Source organism: Musa acuminata, chromosome BXJ2-6 (assembly GCF_036884655.1).
Source record: "Musa acuminata AAA Group cultivar baxijiao chromosome BXJ2-6, Cavendish_Baxijiao_AAA, whole genome shotgun sequence".
NCBI lineage: Eukaryota > Viridiplantae > Streptophyta > Magnoliopsida > Zingiberales > Musaceae > Musa > Musa acuminata.
The window spans coordinates 8242047-8260500 of record NC_088343.1 but is presented as its reverse complement, the minus strand read 5'-3'; the positions used below and the strand labels follow the sequence as shown (position 1 = coordinate 8260500).

Genomic DNA, 18454 nt, shown 5'->3' with positions numbered 1-18454 from the left:
AGGCATATTTTAGAGAGAGCAATGGCCAATTGAGGAGATCAACTGACCCTTCAACTGTCCACCTCAGTCATAATTCCACTGTCACCTGACTCATGGACCAAGTCTTGCTTGCTTCAGAAGGGGCCACTGACCTTTGAGCATGGCCAACCATTGTTTGGCTTCTCTCATTCACTGATGAAATGGTTGCGTAAGTTACAAATGAAAGCTATATAAACTTTTTTCCTTCAATTCGTCTTCTTCTTTTTGTCATCAGTCACTATTTGTTCCTGACTTTGATCACATACAATATAAGAGAACTCCTCTCCAAAAGCAACTTCTTCGATTGGAGGAAGGAAAACCCGCATGTATATGCTAATTAATTGATTTCAATCGAAAATAATAGTTAGATGAGTTTATTGTCATTATTTTGAATTTAAGTATCTTGGACTATTATTCTATTATGACATTGCAAGTTAACGGGCTTAGGTTCACTTTCCATGTTAAGATAATCTTGATAAGAAAAGTCTTACATTTAAAATTTAAGTTTAGATAAAAAGATAAGAGTTGTAGAGGATTATAACTCTTTAAGATTTAACCTGAATTTATAACTAAACTAGCCAAACATTTCAGTTTTTATCCATATAAGTATTTTTTTGCTGGACTTCATGCTTGCATCTGCATCTCTCTTTTCTTTCCTTATACTGACAATACTCTGTCCCTTCCGATGTCTATAAATAGATGCATTTGAAGCGTAGACCTCGAAAGGAAGTGATCCGAACAGTGATGGGGAGTAACTCCGGAGGCCCGGCCATGACGATCCGGCTGCTCCACGTGGTCACCGCCCTCGTCTCAACCTGCTCCAAGCGCATGTCGCGCGCAGCCAGGAAGCTCTCGCGGCGCCGGTCTAGCATCATCCAAAAGAAGAAGGTCACTCAGTTGAGGGTGGACAGCTTCGGCGACGCGTACTCGGATGGAGAGCGCGAGGAGTACACGAGGGGCGACGTCGCCGTGTGGCGCCGGACGATACTGATGGGGGAGAAGTGCCAGCCGCTGAATTTCTCCGGCGTCATATACTACGATGCCGACGGGCGGCGGCTTTCGGAGGTGCCCACCCCGCGCTCGCCGCTGCGGAGCCCGTTGCTTTCCTTCGCTCAGAAGAGCCCGTTGACTACCGATTGAGTCACTTAGCGCGGTGAACACGATTCCTATATGAACGTCGTCAGAATATCCTACGTCCTCTTTCTCTGTCTTTTGGTGTGTTTACTTCTGTTCTATGTAAGAGAGATTTAGAGAAAGGATAATTGTTATGTGTGTGTTCTTTGGATTGTTCGAGTCTCCTCTTTAGCTGGTAGATGAGCCGAGCCTGAACAAGTTTTGGGCTGTAACGAAGTTGACGAAAGCTTTGATTCTGATGCAAATAGGGACGTGTTTCATGGTGGCATTATATAACTAGTTGGATCAGACCAAGTCAGCTCTCATGTATTGGTTGGAATAGCGGCGATTGGATTGCTAATGTTTCTAATAGTCAACCCGCCGCCCGAATCTTTTTATTGACTTTTAGTTGCACGAGGAGGAACAGTTGACGAGTTCAGAGCTTGTTTGTTTGTTTCCAAACGCATGCGAGCGTCCGTTTGAATGTTCACGGCAGCTTAATCCAGCTTGTGCAGCTTGTTTAGCTGTTTGACTTAGATTGGAGCAGACCGATCGATTTCTTCAGCATGTCTGACCTCTGTGAGTTTATTGGTAGTATTAGTACTATTATATTTTATTTTATTATTATTACTTTTTTTGGAAGATGGCAAGAACAGTATTAATATAATCTATCTTAATCTACTTTGCTAATATTGATCCATTCGAACAGTATAAAATAATATTATCTCGATTGGGAATGTGACGGCAACAGCACGTGTCATCCCTACCCTTCATCCCATCCATGGGAGACCCACGCCAGGAATGCCGCCATGCCCTACAGGACAGAAATCCGGAGATTTGGGCTGCTTCCAAGTTCATTGGATCGTTTCGATCCCTCGATAATCCATGGCTCTGTTGGTTCCTCCACCCTTCTCCTCCACCCTGACCATTTCCCCACAAAACCCTAACGCTGAACCCCTCCGGATACGCAGAGGAGCCCGTCCTCGCAGGAGAAGTGGAGCCCCGGTTGTGGCGGATTCGCGCAATCCTCCCCAGAAGCCCACGAGATTGGTCACATTTTTGGGCAAAGGCGGTTCAGGAAAGACCACTGCCGCGGTGCTTGCCGCCCAGGTTCATTCCTTCTCTGCCCTCGTCTCCCTCCCACCTTCTGAGATCATTGACATATATCCGCTTTTCCGTTGATTTGGCAGTAAAATGAATACATTGGCTCAGTACACCATAAGCATTCTGGTTATCTCTTATCTTTAGTCTGAATGGGACTCGAGATCTAATCCTTTCCGTCCTACTCCTCGCTATCTTATTTCTAGAGAAATTTTGGAATTAAGATAGTTTACTTCTTGAACAGAGAACGCCCACTTTTCAATTCTGATGACAACGGATGGGACACTGATATTTAAGTGAAATGTGAAATTGAAATGTGGTGTTCTTGTGTGCTATACATACGGTGATGCTAAGGTGCTTATTTTCTGGATATTATCTAGGAGACAACTAGACAACGAAAGGTTAAGTATTTACTAGGATTATTATAATAGCTTGTTATGTGGATATTTGATTACCTGCTTCTAAGTTCCTAGAGAAACTTGCAATCATTTCATGGCCTCGGAAAATTTGGGACCGAAACCACAGCTGCTAGCTGTTTAGTAGAATGCCATGTCCCTTGAGTGCAGTGATATTGAAAGGAAATTATCAGAAAATTTTCTCAGTACTTTTTTGTGTTACTCAAATATGTGCATATGTATTATTATCCATTTCTTTATCATTCTGGAATCTCTAGTATTTTGCAATGGAAGGGTTGAAGACGTGCTTACTAGTACATTCTCAAGACCCAACTGTTGAGAAGCTGATGGGTTGCAGGATTGGAAGTTCTCCACGGGTGTGTGATAATAATGTTTCTGTTGTTAGGTTGGAAACAAGCAAGGTAAGTGTTATGATCATATTTTGTTTATTCAACCACTCTATGTTTTGTTGCTTGATTATGGAAATGACAAGTCTTGCTTCATCCATTCTTCTTAAAAAGTGTAGATGCTTCTGGAGCCTCTTGATCGAATGAAGAAAGTAGATGCCCGTCTGAATTTGACTCAAGGAGTCCTTGAAGGGGTGGGAATGCCACTCTTGTAATCCGTACAATCTGTATTTTTTTACACTATTTCTACCTCTGAGAAGAATTACTTGATATTATTCTTTGTAAGGATAGGTTGTGGGTGAAGAACTCGGGGTTCTTCCTGGGATGGACTCTATTTTCTCTGCCTTGACACTTCAGAAGATGGTGAATTTTGTTCCTGGCGAGAGAAATCTCTCACAAAGAGAGTTTGATGTGATCGTGTATGATGGCATGAGCACCGAGGAGACGTTAAGGTTGATTGGTACCGCAGATAGAGCAAGGTAAGTGTTGCATCTATGATTCAAACGTATTTCTGTCTGTGAATGTAAGTGACTTTTTCCTTGAAAGGAAGATGGTATTTGAAGTATATGAGAAACATGGCTGAGAAGACAGACATCGGAAGATTGACAGCACCTTCTTTATTGAAACTAGCATATGAATCTATAAGGTTATATGGTGGATCCATTGAAGACAAAACAAGTGCAGAAATTTGGGATGACATTGAACGGGTTCTAGAGGTTTTATCCTAATTCAACTTGATGTCTATTTTATAGTTTATGATGATATTCATTCTCTTGTTATTGTCAGGAAGTTACTCATCACCGTTTGCTTCTGTCTTTGCAGAAATCCTCAGTTTCATTTACTGATTCATCAAAGTTTGGTTGTTACCTTGTTATGGATACAAGCAGACCAACATCTGTTGATGCTGCATTGCGTTATTGGGGTTGTGCAATTCAAGCTGGGACACAAATATGTGGAGTATTAGGGTTTGCTCCAACATCTTCAGTTGTGACAGAATCGATAATCCAAAAGTTCTTGCCTTTACCCTTTGGGTGTCTGCCGTATATCTCCTCAGAGGAATGTGTAGATCTGAAAGCCATGATAGAATCTTTAAACAAAGACACCAAAGATCTGTTTCGGACTTCGAGCCGCTGTTCTGAATCATCTGTTATTTTTGACCCTAGCCAAAAGTCGGTGACCCTCTTCATGCCGGGTTTTGATAAGGCTGAGATAAAATTATACCAAGTATGTTGCACCTGGTTTGTGGTATACTTTTGTGTTATTTAATATAGCATCTTGACTAGGTGTTTGTAACCCATGTTGTCATACATAAACAGTAAATTTTTGTTTAGTTGCACTTATTACTCTAACTGCATGCTGCCCAGAGATATGTGACTGTTTCCATATAAAACTTGATTTTGGTCCTTGAGAATCTTTTTCTGGGTATAAAACATTCTAGGTATTAATTGGTGTTTTTTTTTTTTTTTGCTTTCTTTCTAGTCAACTTTTTCTGCATGAATCCTCCATGCCGTGAATTTCATTGCCACTGCTGCGACATTGCACCTAGTAAACTTTTGCATAATAGTACTTGATGGAGCCTTGACCAATACATGATTATCATTACTTTTGTTGATTACCATCGGAGATTGTTGCAACAGTTCAGGTCATGGAAACAACTTTTATGTTGTTCCTCCCTATATTCTGCATTGGTGAGAACCTTATGCACTTGGGTGATCCTTTCTTTTTTCTTCCGGTGTTAATTGATAAGACACTTGTTTGCTGTACAATATATGCATGGGTTATATGAGCTTCTATCTTGCCCACTGTATTCACCTCATCCATTCTGTCTCTCTTCACCTCTCTTAACTAACAATCAGCAAAGTGACTTTCTTCTTCATCACGAACTATGGTGACCTCCTTGGGTTGACTTTTTAGTCTTCAGTCTGTTACTATTTGACTGTTGATGAGAGTCATGAAATGCATATCATTAATGAACTATTTTAATTTTTGATCTCACTTGTGTTTTATATGGATGAACCTGTTGTTATGGTAGATTGATATGATTCTGGATTTGTTAATAGGTGTTTCTATATAAGAACTTGTGGCCCATGCATGTTTATTCATGCAAAACTGAAACTTCCCTATTCTATATTTTGTGCTAGTGTTTACATATTTGTTTGCAATAACAAAACTTTGTTACTGCATTTTCTTTTCAAGAAAATAACAGAACTTTTTTATTTCATGGATTATGTATGATGGGCATTCTTGATTAACATATCCATTAGATCCTTTTTGAGGAAGCTCAAGTTTTTAAGCAGACTGATTTGCCAATCTAAAGATGGTTGTTTTTTCTTTATTATCCTCTGGAACTGGACTCCATTAGTTCCACCATGTGTCTAAGGATACTTGTTGTCACATGTCACAAGAATTTCAGCTCCTAGGATATTAGGGATGGTCTGATTGATGAATAGGCCATGCACAATAGCAGGATCTTGAAAGAATTCCAGTAAAAAGGAGTTCATCTCACTTCTTTCCTCTCCGAATATGTGTAAAAAAAGAGAAAAACCATATTTAAATGACTAGATAATTGTCTCATCTTGTGCATTCATGATGTGGAATATGGAACTATATGGTTGTATTATCTAGGGCACTTGTCAGAAGTATATTTCTCTTTTCTTGTTGAGACTTGACAAGGTTTATAAGGCCACAAGCCAACAATTCTTCATTACCTGGATTTGCTAATTCGGCAACCTTGCACCGGCAAAGGGTTCATGTCATTTTCTTTTATTTCTTTTTTCTGCGTTCATGCATGTTGTCGATGTAATGGCCAACATTTGGAATGCTGATTTGCTGTTATCTGATTCATGCAGTATCGGGGAGGGTCAGAGCTATTGGTGGAAGCTGGAGACCAGAGACGCGTAATCAAATTGCCTTCTTCCATGCAGGGAAAGGTAGGAGGTGCCAAATTCATTGACAGGAACCTTGTGGTTACACTCAAATAAATCTTGAGCAGGTATTATGCCCGAGATTGTTGCAGTTTTGATTCTCTTCAATAACAAACCAGGGTGTTTTTGTTATAAACACGAATTTTATTTGAACAAGTGTCCTGCATATTTTTATTCTGGTTTCTGTCACATATTTAAACCTAATTATGTTCAGATTTGGAATCATGGACTGTTAAAATCCATGAGAGGTGACTTCCAATATAGTGGCTAGCAAAATTTACTATTGTAAAAAATGCAGGGGCCAAGCTACTTACATCTGCAGGTGACCTTAAATCCATAAAGTTTCTGAAAACACTCCCCTTGGAAAAATCTGATATACTACCCACCCTTGTAGTTAATCATGCATCGTAGCTTCACCGCCTAAGGAATGCAACTTTAGCGTAATGGAAAAGTGAGCAGACTATATATACTTGCTTCATGCTAGACATGCTAATGATAATTTCAAACTAGATTTGAATTCTATCTTTTGTTAAGTTGATTTTGGTTGTCAAATGTGGTTGGGTTTCAAGCTAATTGAGGTCCACTTTGACTCTGTCTCAAAGTCGAGGTATTGGGTAGCTTGGGGATTCAAATTGAGATCATGCAAAAAATTATGTAGGAGTCATGTGCTTGACAAGGCCTTTTGATACTTAAGTTAGGAAAGACAAAGCATTTGGTCAAGTGTTGAAATCAAGGTATGCAATACCGTACCGTACTAATGTTTCGAGGTTGGCTCGGTATGGTACGGTACCGTATACTGAGCGGTACACTAGGATGTACCGAGTAGTATACCAGGGCGTATCGAGCGGTATACCTAATTTTAAATATTTTCTTTCTCTCTACTGTAGCACTGTAGCATTGTAGCACGTTCCGTTTGGTAGCGAGCGGTCTGCGTACCGGTATACCGTCGGACCGGTACGTACCGCCCGTACCAGGCGGTACCATTCGAAATTGCATACCATGGTTGAAATTAAAAGCGATAATGTCACGAACAATTGAAGCCTTTCTAGTGTGATGGGCATTGGGTTGAAGCTACGATAAATGTCACGAACAATTACAACTATTAAAGGGTGGTAGAATCACGCGTTGAACCGTTCGGGCCATAGTTATAAGGTAACGACCCTGTCGAGTCAACTTTCGGTAGTGTTGCATAGTTGACCTCGTGTGGTTGGGTCAACATTCTCGTTGATGCTACATTGTTACCTTGTGGGGTTAGGTCCCATCTAAATATAATATGTCTGAAATTTATACACACAAAATGCCCATAGATCAATCGTTCATATCTATGCTAGCATGGGCTTGCACATACTCATTTTCCTACCCAATCATTTGAATGAGGTATTATTATCCTTACCTACAAAGTATGATCTATAATAAGTAATCACTTAGTAAGTATAAGCCTTTATAGTTTTATTTGGGTGAGCATACATTATGTCATGTATACATTTCAAAATCATTGGCATAAGATATTTAATGATAAACCCCTCATCCTATGACTTTTTTAATAAGCATAACCCTACAACATAACATATGCAAAATAAAAAGACAGTTTTATATCGAAATAATTCAAAATACTTATATGCACATTTAGAAAGCATAGCAAATTTATAAATTTCTATGCTCCATATCATAACATATAAATGCACTCTTATACCGCATGTCATCATAATATATGCGTGTACTCTCACACCGCGCATCATTATATACGTGAGTATATGTATTATGACGTGAGGTATAATAAAAAAGGAATTCATACTTTGGGTGTGAAGTATTTTTCTTCTGTTTAGATAGAACACTGAGAAACTTGAAGTATTTTATTTAAATCGTGATTATGTTTGGATTGATGTTCTGAAAAACAGTTGCAATATGTGGATAGTCAAGGTATTGCATAACGCATTTGTCGGAGGTAGCTATTTAAGTTAGATGCCATAAGTAAGGTAGAAGCTCTCAGTCATATCAACATGAATCATGTAGTTAATACCAAATAATAATGATAATAGATTAAACAATACTAAAGAGGATGAATTTAAATTATATATACAACTGCATTTTCATGCTTATGGAGATCATGAGATTTCATATATCCAATGAACTATGGTTCGCCTTACCAGCCCGTGCCGGTGTACCAATCAGCTGTCAGCATAGTATGTACCGAACCATACTGATGCATCGATACATGATATGGTAGGGCATATCGGTCCCCTATCAAACTGGTGTGTACCACTTATATTGAGTGAAATGTCATGGTACGATGAACCTTGCAATGAATCATGTACGGAGACCACAACCTTATATGAACCTATCATAGGACTGCATATACATATAATGTCACAAATGTCACAAATGCAGCTACATAGATGTCATTTTGGCACGGTGGTTTAGATTTTGTTTTCTATTTTTCTGAACTTTGTAAGTTAATGCAGCTGATTTGCATGTTTAGCTCAATCAAACTTTGCTTCATTCGTTATATCTGGCTGAATTTGTTTGGGGCACTAGATTTATTGAAACCAGAGAAAGTGAGTGGTTGCAGAATACCCTGGTTTGGTCAGTAAAATTACATGTGCATATGTTGTCAATACAAATGCCTGTGGATATGTGGGAGTTTTTTAATATATTTTACATATGTTTAGTATAAGCTTATATTTGTTTTCTGATGAAAGATACATTGTAATATATCGATGCATGATTAGAGAAAAAGAGCACACACTTTATTAAGGTGGAGTTTGAGTTGTTGAGCAAAATGCCTATACACAATTGGACACATTGTAATATTTGTTTTCTGATGAAAGATACATTGTAATATATCAATGCATGATTAGAGAAAAAGAGCACACACTTTATTAAGGTGGAGTTTGAGTTGTTGAGCAAAATGCCTATACACAATTGGACACATTTTATCCAAGTAGTGATTTATTGATTGACTGCAATTGACATGCTTTGCTTGAAACAGGTGTCTGCAATCATGCCTTCCATTTCCATTGTATCAGTTTGTTTTGATATGCCCCCTCAAATTTAACCACTGCAATTGTACATCATGTGGCTGACAAAAACTTTGTACATCTGCAGATAACAGTGAGTGGGAGTTTCAGAAGTATGGTCATTAGAACAGATGACCGTTGCTGCAGATGGTTCCTCCATCAGCTTCGATCCTGCTTTAGTAACCATCTTGAAGGAAATCTCTATGTGCTTTGTTGCATTTATGTGGATTATTTTTCTATGTTTGTTACTGTGGTCAAGTTTGCACTTGGGATTAACTCGCCCCCATTGAAAAATTTCTATATCAGCTGAACTCATTGCCCATTGATATGGTGAGCGCTGCTGTTGCAGTAAAAACAAATAGAGGTTAGCTATACATGCTGGCAAATAGATTGCCGGGACTGGTGGTCAGTCAGATGTGATTGCTTTACATAGTATCGAGAATTGATTTGACACAACAGTTGCTGAACAGAGGTGTCAATCGGGCAGGTGAACTCCAAAATGAAAGTGGTTTTGGCAAGGTGGCTTTGATTTCAGTTGGATAACAACGAATGGGGGCCATGATTTTGGTTTAAGCAACAAGCATGGTGCTCGAGACATGGTGCTGCGGTTCTCAAGTATGGTCTTCCCTGCTGCTATCTCTGTAGCGGGTGTAAATAATGAGCTTTAACGATGCCTATGGTGGAGAGTGTTGGGCTGATGGCCCATATTCAGCTCATGTGGGTTTTATCAGTCCACAGCTCATACCCCCTCTTAACCTAACCCTAATTAAGATTAGGAGGGTGTGGTGGCTGCGTTTTAGAGGCAGATTAAAGCTATAAAAAGGCAGCAACGAGGCAGATCTTTGGGGCCACGGGATTCCAAAGAGAAGAAGGAGATCAAGGCAGAAAAGGAAGAGAAAGAAAGGGAAGAAGACAAGGACAACGCAGAGAGACTGTTCACAATCATCTAGCAGTGTTCTCATCTCAGGTTAGATCAAATCTACAGTAGACTCTTGCTGTGATTACTTGGGGAGGTTTTAGATATTGTGGGTAGTGACGTGATCCTTGTATCCCAGTTATTCTCTTGTGATTGTTGCTAGGGTTTTGGGCAAGAGATTGATATTTGTATATTCATTATTCTCATAGTGGATTATCTCTAGTTTGCCCCGTGGTTTTTACCCTTCACATTGAAGGGGTTTTCCACGTATATCTTGGTGTTCCGTTTGATTGTGTTTCCATTTTATTCCGCTGCGTATTTTGGTCTTCTAGTATTTGTTCCTATACAAAGGTTATTCCTCTTTTTATCCCCATCAACTGGTATCAGAGCGGGGTTTTGGTGATTTAATTTTTGTATTTGAACATGGAGGCCAGTAATATTTCTCGCATGATTAGTTTAAATGGAAATAATTGGATGATATGGAAACTAAGAATAGAAGATCTCTTGTATTGCAAAGATTTGTATGGACCTTTGCAGGGGGATAGTGCAAAACCTACAACTATAACAGATGATGAGTGGAAGAGGTTAGATCGAAAAACAATTGGGTTTATTAGACAGTGGCTTGATGATAGTGTATTTCACCATGTTTCTACTGAAATTTCTGCATATTCTCTTTGGAAAAAATTGGAAAGTCTATATGAAAGAAAAACAGCTGGCAACAAAGCTTTTTTGATCAGAAAACTTGTGAACCTAAAATATAGAGAAGGTGCTTCTATTGCTGAGCATTTGAATGAAATGCAGAGTATTACTAACCAGTTATCCTCTATGAAAATGTCTCTTGATAATGAGTTGCAGGCATTGTTACTTCTCAGTTCATTACCAGAAAGTTGGGAGACACTGGTGGTTTCCCTAAGTAATTCTGCGCCAGATGGTATTGTCACTATGAGTCAAGTAACAAGCAGTTTGTTGAATGAGGAGTTGAGAAGAAAGAGTTCGGCAACATCTCAGAATGATTCACAGGCACTTATCTCAGAGAACAGAGGAAGGTCAAAGTCTAGAAGCAGTTCACGTATGGGTAGGAGCAAGTCAAGATCAAGAAAAGATATTGTTTGCTATAACTGTGGTGAGAAAGGACATTACAAGAACCAATGTAAGCAACCTAAGAAGAACAAGAAAAAGGGAAAAGAAGTGGAGTCTATAGAGTCAAAGGATAATACTACAGCTACAGTGCAGGGTGGTGATTATTTGATTTTGTCTCCTTTTGATGATATTTTTTCTTGTGTGTGTCAGGATCTTGAGTGGGTGATTGACACAGGTGCTTCTTATCATGCTACACCTCGGAGGGAGTTTTTTGCTACATACAGGTCTGGAAACTTTGGTGTTGTCAAGATGGGCAACTATGGCACAGCAGACATCATTGGCATGGGTGATATCCATTTAAAGACCAACCTTGGCTGCAAGTTGGTACTTAAGGATGTGAGACATGTGGTTGACTTGAGGCTGAATTTAATTTCAGTTGGAAGACTAGATGATGAAGACTATGAAAGCAGATTTCACAAAGGGCAATGAAAACTCAGTAAGGGTTCTCTTGTTATAGCTAATGGAAAGAAATGTCATACTTTGTACAGGTTGCAGGCTAAAGCTTATGGTGAGCAGTTAAATGCTACAGAGAAAGACTTCAGTATGGAGTTGTGGCATAGGCGATTGGGACACATGAGCGAGAATGGGCTGCAAACTCTTTCCAAGAGAGAGGTATTACCAGATCTCAGAGGTATACATCTGAACCCTTGTATTGATTGTTTAGCTGGTAAACAACATAGAGTTTCATTTGCTAGTGCTGCTTTGTCTAGAAAAATGCATGCCTTAGACCGTGTTTATACAGATGTATGTGGTCCTTTGAGGACAAAAACTCCTGGTGGATCTGTTGATGTTCTTGGTATAAGTGGTGCACTTTATTTTGTCACTTTTATAGATGATTTTTCTAGGAAAGTTTGGGCCTATGCTTTGAAGACCAAAGATCAGGTTATTAATGTCTTTAAAGAGTTTCATGCCAGGGTTGAAATGGAGACAGAAAGGAAATGGAAATGCATAAGATCAGATAATGGTGGTGAGTATATAGGATTGTTTAATGACTATTGCAGGTCACATGGAATCCAACATGAGATGACAGTTCCTGGTACACCTCAGCATAATGCAATTGCAGAGAGGATGAACCGCACCATCATGGAAAAGATCAGATGTATGCTTTCACAGGCCAAGCTACCCAAAAGGTTTTGGGATGAGGCTTTGAGGACTGTAGTTGATGTGATCAACTTATCACCATGTACAGCCCTAGATGGTGATGTTGCAGAGCATGTATGGTCAGGGAAAGATGTTTCCTACAGGCATTTGAAAGTGTTTGGTTGTCGTGCATTTGCACATGTTCCAGATAATGAGAGGTCCAAGCTGGATGGTAAGTCTAAAGAATGTATTTTTCTTGGTTACTCACATGATCAGTTTGGTTACAGGCTTTGGGATCCAGAAAAGCAGAAGGTGTTCAGGAGCAGAGATGTGATCTTCTTTGATGATCAAACCTTTGAGGATTTGAAGAAGAAGGCACCAGCCAAGACTTCTGCAGAAGGATTAGCAGATTGTGACCCAGTTACTCCTCCAGTATATCAGGGTGATGGGGGAGATATGCAGGAAGATGGTGTAGAACCTGATATTGATCTACCTGTAGGACATGTTGAGCAAGAAGAAGTAGGAGAGCAAGTTCCTGCAGAACCTCAGTTGAGAAGATCTTCTAGACAACGTCAACCTTCTAGAAGATACTCTACAGATGAGTATGTGATGCTTACAGATGCAGGTGAACCAGAGAGTTACCAGGAAGCAGTTGAGAGTGAGCAGAAAGAGAAGTGGTTAGCTGCTATGTAGGAAGAGATGGATGCTCTTCAGAAGAACCACACTTATGATTTGGTGCTGCTACCAAATGGAATGAAGGCCTTGAAGAACAAGTGGGTTTTTAGGTTGAAGACTCAAGAATATTGTTCTCAACCAAAGTACAAAGCTAGATTGGTTGTGAAAGGCTTTGGTCAAAAGAAAGGTATTGACTTTGAAGAGATATTTTCTCCTGTTGTTAAAATGTCTTCTATTCGTGTTGCTCTTGGTATTGCTGCTAGCCAGGACTTGGAGGTTGAGCAGTTAGATGTGAAGACAGCTTTCCTTCATGGTGATTTGGAGGAGGAAATTTATATGGAGCAACCAGAAGGCTTCAAAGTCAAAGGTAAAGATAATTTTGTCTGCAAGTTGAAGAAGAGCTTGTATGGGCTAAAGCAAGCTCCAAGACAATGGTACAGAAAGTTTGATTCATTTATGACAGAAAATGGATACAAAAGAACGGCTTCAGATCATTGTGTGTACATCAAATGGTTTGGTGAGGATTTTATTATTCTCTTACTTTATGTTGATGACATGCTTATTCTTGGGAAAGATATGTCTAAAATTGACAGGTTGAAGAAGGAAATGAGTGAGTCTTTTGCAATGAAGGACATGGGGCCAGCAAAGCAAATACTAGGCATGCAGATTTCTCGTGACAGGAAAAACAAGAAGATTTGGTTGTCACAGGAGAAATACATCGAGAAGGTATTGGAAAGATTTAGTATGAGCAATGCTAAGCCAGTTGGTTCTCCTCTTGCAGGTCACTTCAAGTTGTGCTCAGAACAGAGTCTGTCAAGTGATGAGGAGAAGGAGAAAATGCAAAAGGTTCCTTATGCTTCAGCAGTTGGAAGTTTAATGTATGCAATGGTATGTACGAGGCCAGACATCGCATATGCAGTGGGTGTTACTAGCAGATTTCTTGCAAATCCAGGCAAAGAGCACTGGGCAGCGGTGAAGTGGATTTTTAGATATCTCAGAGGGAGCTCTAAGGTTTGTTTAAGCTTTGGAGGTGGACCACCTGTGTTGACAGGTTACACAGATGCAGATATGGCCAGAGATATAGATACGAGGAAGTCTACTTCAGGTTATGTACTTACTTTTGCAGGGGGAGCTGTGTCATGGCAATCCAGGTTACAAAGGTGTATTGCTCTCTCCACCACAAAATCAGAATATATTGCTGCTACAGAGGTATGCAAAGAAATGTTATGGATGAAAGAATTCTTACAAGAATTGGGGCTGAAACAAGAAAATTATGTGGTGCATTGTGACAGCCAGAGTGCCATCCATTTGTGTAAGAACCCAATGTTTCATTCCAAGTCAAAGCATATAGATGTCAGATACCACTGGGTTCGAAATGTATTTGAAGAGAAGCAGTTGCAGCTTCAGAAAATTCATACAGATGACAACGGAGCAGACATGTTAACGAAGACCTTACCAAAAGAAAGACAGGAGATATGCCGACAGTTGGTCGGCATGGCTTCACATTGAGGAGTCATGGGACAACCTCCCTTATGGGCTGAAGGGGGAGGTTGTTGGGCTGATGGCCCATATTCAGCCCATGTGGGTTTTATCAGCCCACAGCTCACACCCCCTCTTAACCTAACCCTAATTAAGATTAGGGGGGTGTGGTGGCTGCGTTTTAGAAGCAGATTAAAGCTATAAAAAGGCAACAACGAGGCAGATCTTTGGGGCCACGGGATTCTAAAGAGAAGAAGGAGATCAAGGCAGAAAAGGAAGAGAAAGAAAGGGAAGAAGACAAGGACAACGCAGAGAGACTGTTCACAATCATCTAGCAGTGTTCTCATCTCAGGTTAGATCAAATCTACAGTAGACTCTTGCTGTGATTACTTGGGGAGGTTTTAGATATTGTGGGTAGTGACGTGATCCTTGTATCCCAGTTATTCTCTTGTGGTTGTTGCTAGGGTTTTGGGCAAGAGATTGATATTTGTATATTCATTATTCTCATAGTGGATTATCTCTAGTTTGCCCCGTGGTTTTTACCCTTCACATTGAAGGGGTTTTCCACGTATATCTTGGTGTTCCGTTTGATTGTGTTTCCATTTTATTCCGCTGCGTATTTTGGTCTTCTAGTATTTGTTCCTATACAAAGGTTATTCCTCTTTTTATCCCCATCAGAGAGGCCAAAACGATGGAAATGTGGTGTTGTCAACTTCTTGTGCTGTCTGGTGGGGTTTTACTTTGAGGTGACACTTCGGATGTCGAGATGAAAAAAAGGGTTAAGCTTTGGAACGAAAGCTAACAAATAAATCTATGTGATATGGAGGATTTTTCTAAATCCATTATTATCTTAAATAAAGCTAATAAATAAATCTACGAATTGATGTGCTTGTGTTTTTCGAGACTCAAGGGGTGATTTATTTATGACTTTGCAATTGCAAGAAAGAGTATTACTGCACTGGATATTGGGGAAAAAAGGCAAATCAACTGGTGGCTAAGAGAGGTGGACGTGAGTCACATCTGGCACATTAGGTGTTTCAACCAGAGTTGAGTATGTATATACATATTGTATGTTTAAGAGGGGTTGGCAACGCACTAACAGGTTGATGTCTCTCATATCGGCGCTTGCACAACTGACTTCGGAGGAGACCCCAAACCCAGTGGTGGTCACTCACTGATTACTACCTAGCATGGTCGACGGATGTGGCGCCACCGCTTTCATTCTCATCCTCCAAGCACGACGCCGCCGTCGGGAGGGGAAGAATCGTGCTCGTTGGTCCAATGTAGCGACGGGCCGCGGCGCTCTGGGTGACGACAGAGACCGACATGAGAGGTACGAAGAGGACGGGCGGGACTAACTCTGGCATCGAGGACATGCGTGGTGGCGACAAAGACGCGGACCAAGTGATGCTTTCCAAGTCGCAGATAGACACGTGTCATTTTCAGAAGCCCTCTAAAAATCATTTGCATATTTTGATGTGGATTCCCATCACCACCGGTCAGAAGAAGAAGCCAAAACTTGATGGTTTTGAGGCCCAAAATTTGTTTTTGGGGCTTTATATCATCGTATTGGTAGGCGGTAAGTCTAACTGACGGTACTCGTACTTAACATTTGTTGCACCCGGCTAGGTCGTGATTATTAGCCTGGGGGCCACTGGGCCACGGCACCGATAGCACTCTCGTCCTCCGAGCTTGGTGCCATCACCGGCAGGATGACGGTCGTGGTCGACAGACGGACATATTTGCATGCAGCGGATGACATAGGCGGTGAAGGGTGACAGCAAAAGGTCGAGGTCAAGGCCCCCCCGGGCGACGTGTGATGTCGACATGCGCATTGTATTCGCGGTATTGAGAGATTAAAGGGACTCGGGAGAGGTCGCACGGGAGCAGGTGGCAATAGGCGTGGAGAGCCGGTGCGGCACAGAGAGGACGGTGGCAACGAAGAGGCGAATGGCTCGATGCTTTAGGAGTGGCGTAAGCAACCGGCCCTCCGAAAAAAAGAGATTCTGATCACTTCCGGTGAGAATAATAATGACCACCTTAAAGGATTTGACGCTAAAATAATTGTTTTTGGGCCACTTTGTCATCGGACTGGGAACTGTTAAGCTGACCGGAGATGTCGATTCCTAATGGTTATGTGTAAGGCCGGGTCCGGTGGAACGGTTTGAAATGATAGGCCCATATAAACATGTCCGTAGAGTCTGGTCACCACAGTGAGAATAAGGAACTGAAAATTGAAGAGTTTTAGCCCGAAATTTTTTTTTTGCCCACTTTATCATCAGACTGGTGGGCGGTAAACTCACACGAAGGTACTCCTACCCACTCTACGTATATCGGGCCGGCTCAATCGTGATTATTGGGTAATCGCATATTGAGCCATCTAGGCTTAAATCACATGCGTTGTACTCGTAGGAGCCCCATCCTGATTTAAATCTCATGCATTCAATTAGTACATTGCCATATTGTTTTGATCTCCTATGTTTAATTAGTACACCATGTTGGCCCATATTGATTTAGAAATGATGCGTTTAATTCGTAGGCCCACCCATGAGAAGAGAAGAAGGGCGTAACCAGCTTCTCGACATGGGAGGAGTATGCACGACGCCATTTGAGGGGATGCGAAATGATAGGACATGATGCAACGGTGTATTGGAAGATGCAGGCGGTGGCGAAGGGTGATAGCACGAGCTGGGAGGGAGCCAAAGGGCAGTCGCAGAAGCTTAGAGCATTGGATCGAAGACGGTGCCATCGTGCGACGGCGACGGTAGATGCATTATGATTCACAACACGTCAGATGGTCCATCACATCTACAAGATTCCAGTGACCGGAGGTGAGAATAAGACGTGGCCATTGAAGGCTCTGAGCCCCGAAAAAAAAAAATCGGGCCTATTTGTCATCCGACTGGTTGACGGTACGCTCATGCACCGGTGATCGTACCTGATCTTTTATGGGTCAGGCGGAGGCAAGCGTTTCGGCCCGTCGGGTGGGCCTCATTCGATGGAACTGGGCCTAAGCAAACTCTATGGCCCAAGATGTTTTGGGCCAAGACAGCGGTAATCTCAGTCTAATCTCCTGCGCGCTCACCATTCGCGAAATGGGAACTTGGCCCGAACGCGGAAAACCGCGCCCGCCCGCACAAGGACGTAAGCATCTTGAAACGGACGGCGATCCAGAATCCGCATAGAAATCCCACGTGGATGGCCCCACCAAAGGGCGCTGCGTTGACGATCTAGAAGCTTTGCACGTGGGCGAGAGCTCGCGACCAATTGAAACGCTTACTACTGCCTGTACGAGCAAGGAGACGACGGACGCTATGGTTAACGTATGCCGGTCGCCCTCAATTCAAACGCCTTCACGCGTTTCTTTTATCGTCGGCGCTCATGTCAGATTCGCTCCATTCCACACATACACCCATCGGTCTTTATAAACGCCGGCCTTCCCATCGAAACCCCATCGACGAAGCTAACAACACAGCGAAAGAAGAGAGATGACGACACAACGCCCGGACCCTCGCGGCCTGCCTCAGATTCGGTGGCAGCGCCGCCTCCGCCGACGAGGACGTCCCGGCGGTCGATGACTGTAGCTTCATCATCCACCATGATCCTCCGCATCACATCGAGTTCCTAGAGGCGGCGGATGAGGACGACTCCGACGACGACTCCGGCGAGGACTTCGAGTTCGCATGCGTGGTGAGGGACCCGGACGCCTCCCCCTCGGTCACCGCCGACGAGATATTTTCTGGCGGCCGGATCGTCCCCGCTTACCCCGTCATCAACCGCGACCTCCTCCGGCGCGGAGGAGACAGAAGCGGCAGCGGAAGCCAACGATATAGCCGACCAAATTACGCTTCCGATGGCTCCTGACCGAGGAGAGGGAAGCACGGTCGGCTTCGACGTCGGAGGAGCCGAAGGCTGTCGGAGAGTACTGCGTGTGGGCGCCTGACTGGTGCAAGAAGAGCGCCTCCACCGGGTCGTCGCTGCGGTGTCGTCTCCGGGACCTGATGATCGGCCGGAGCCAGAGCGACGGGAAGGAGAAGTTCGTGTTCCTCAGGGCGGCGCCACCATAGCCCCAGCGTGCAAAGGGGAATATCGCAATCTCCACTACTATGGCGGCGGCGGCAACGGCGAAGAAACCGTTGTTATTACGCGATGGCATCATCGTCATTTACACTCTATAGAGTTAAAAAAA

The 18454-nt window shown here is 42.2% G+C and overlaps 2 protein-coding genes across 4 annotated transcripts; both read left to right on the top strand.

Moving 5' to 3' along the window:
- Positions 1-734: 734 nt before the first annotated feature.
- LOC103987376 (uncharacterized) lies at positions 735-1440 on the top strand. The gene has a single exon (XM_009405666.3). It carries the CDS (start codon positions 763-765, stop codon positions 1156-1158), a length of 396 nt encoding a protein of 131 aa, XP_009403941.3. The 5' UTR covers positions 735-762; the 3' UTR covers positions 1159-1440.
- A 443-nt stretch (positions 1441-1883) lies between these two features.
- On the top strand, positions 1884-9301 carry LOC135614601 (uncharacterized protein At1g26090, chloroplastic-like). Of its 3 annotated transcripts, none has more exons than XM_065112126.1 (8): positions 1884-2241; positions 2906-3049; positions 3154-3228; positions 3326-3513; positions 3585-3750; positions 3857-4258; positions 5884-6026; positions 9064-9301. In XM_065112126.1, exons 1-7 carry the CDS (start codon positions 2017-2019, stop codon positions 6013-6015), a joined length of 1332 nt encoding a protein of 443 aa, XP_064968198.1. In that variant the 5' UTR covers positions 1884-2016; the 3' UTR covers positions 6016-6026; positions 9064-9301. The 3 variants fall into 3 exon arrangements, with proteins under 3 accessions (XP_064968198.1, XP_064968199.1, XP_064968200.1); XM_065112127.1 differs by having other exon boundaries at positions 2110-2241; positions 2922-3049; XM_065112128.1 differs by having other exon boundaries at positions 2111-2241; positions 2986-3049.
- Positions 9302-18454: the final 9153 nt, after the last annotated feature.

Bases quoted from the DNA above. Each gene is read 5' to 3' on its own strand.
- LOC103987376 (XM_009405666.3), top strand. From the start codon at position 763: ATGGGGAGTAACTCCGGAGGCCCGGCCATGACGATCCGGCTGCTCCAC.
- LOC135614601 (XM_065112126.1), top strand. From the start codon at position 2,017: ATGGCTCTGTTGGTTCCTCCACCCTTCTCCTCCACCCTGACCATTTCC. The intron at 2,242-2,905 runs GTTCATTCCTTC...TGGAATCTCTAG, and splicing joins CCGCGGTGCTTGCCGCCCAG to TATTTTGCAATGGAAGGGTT. The intron at 3,751-3,856 runs GTTTTATCCTAA...CTGTCTTTGCAG, and splicing joins ACATTGAACGGGTTCTAGAG to AAATCCTCAGTTTCATTTAC.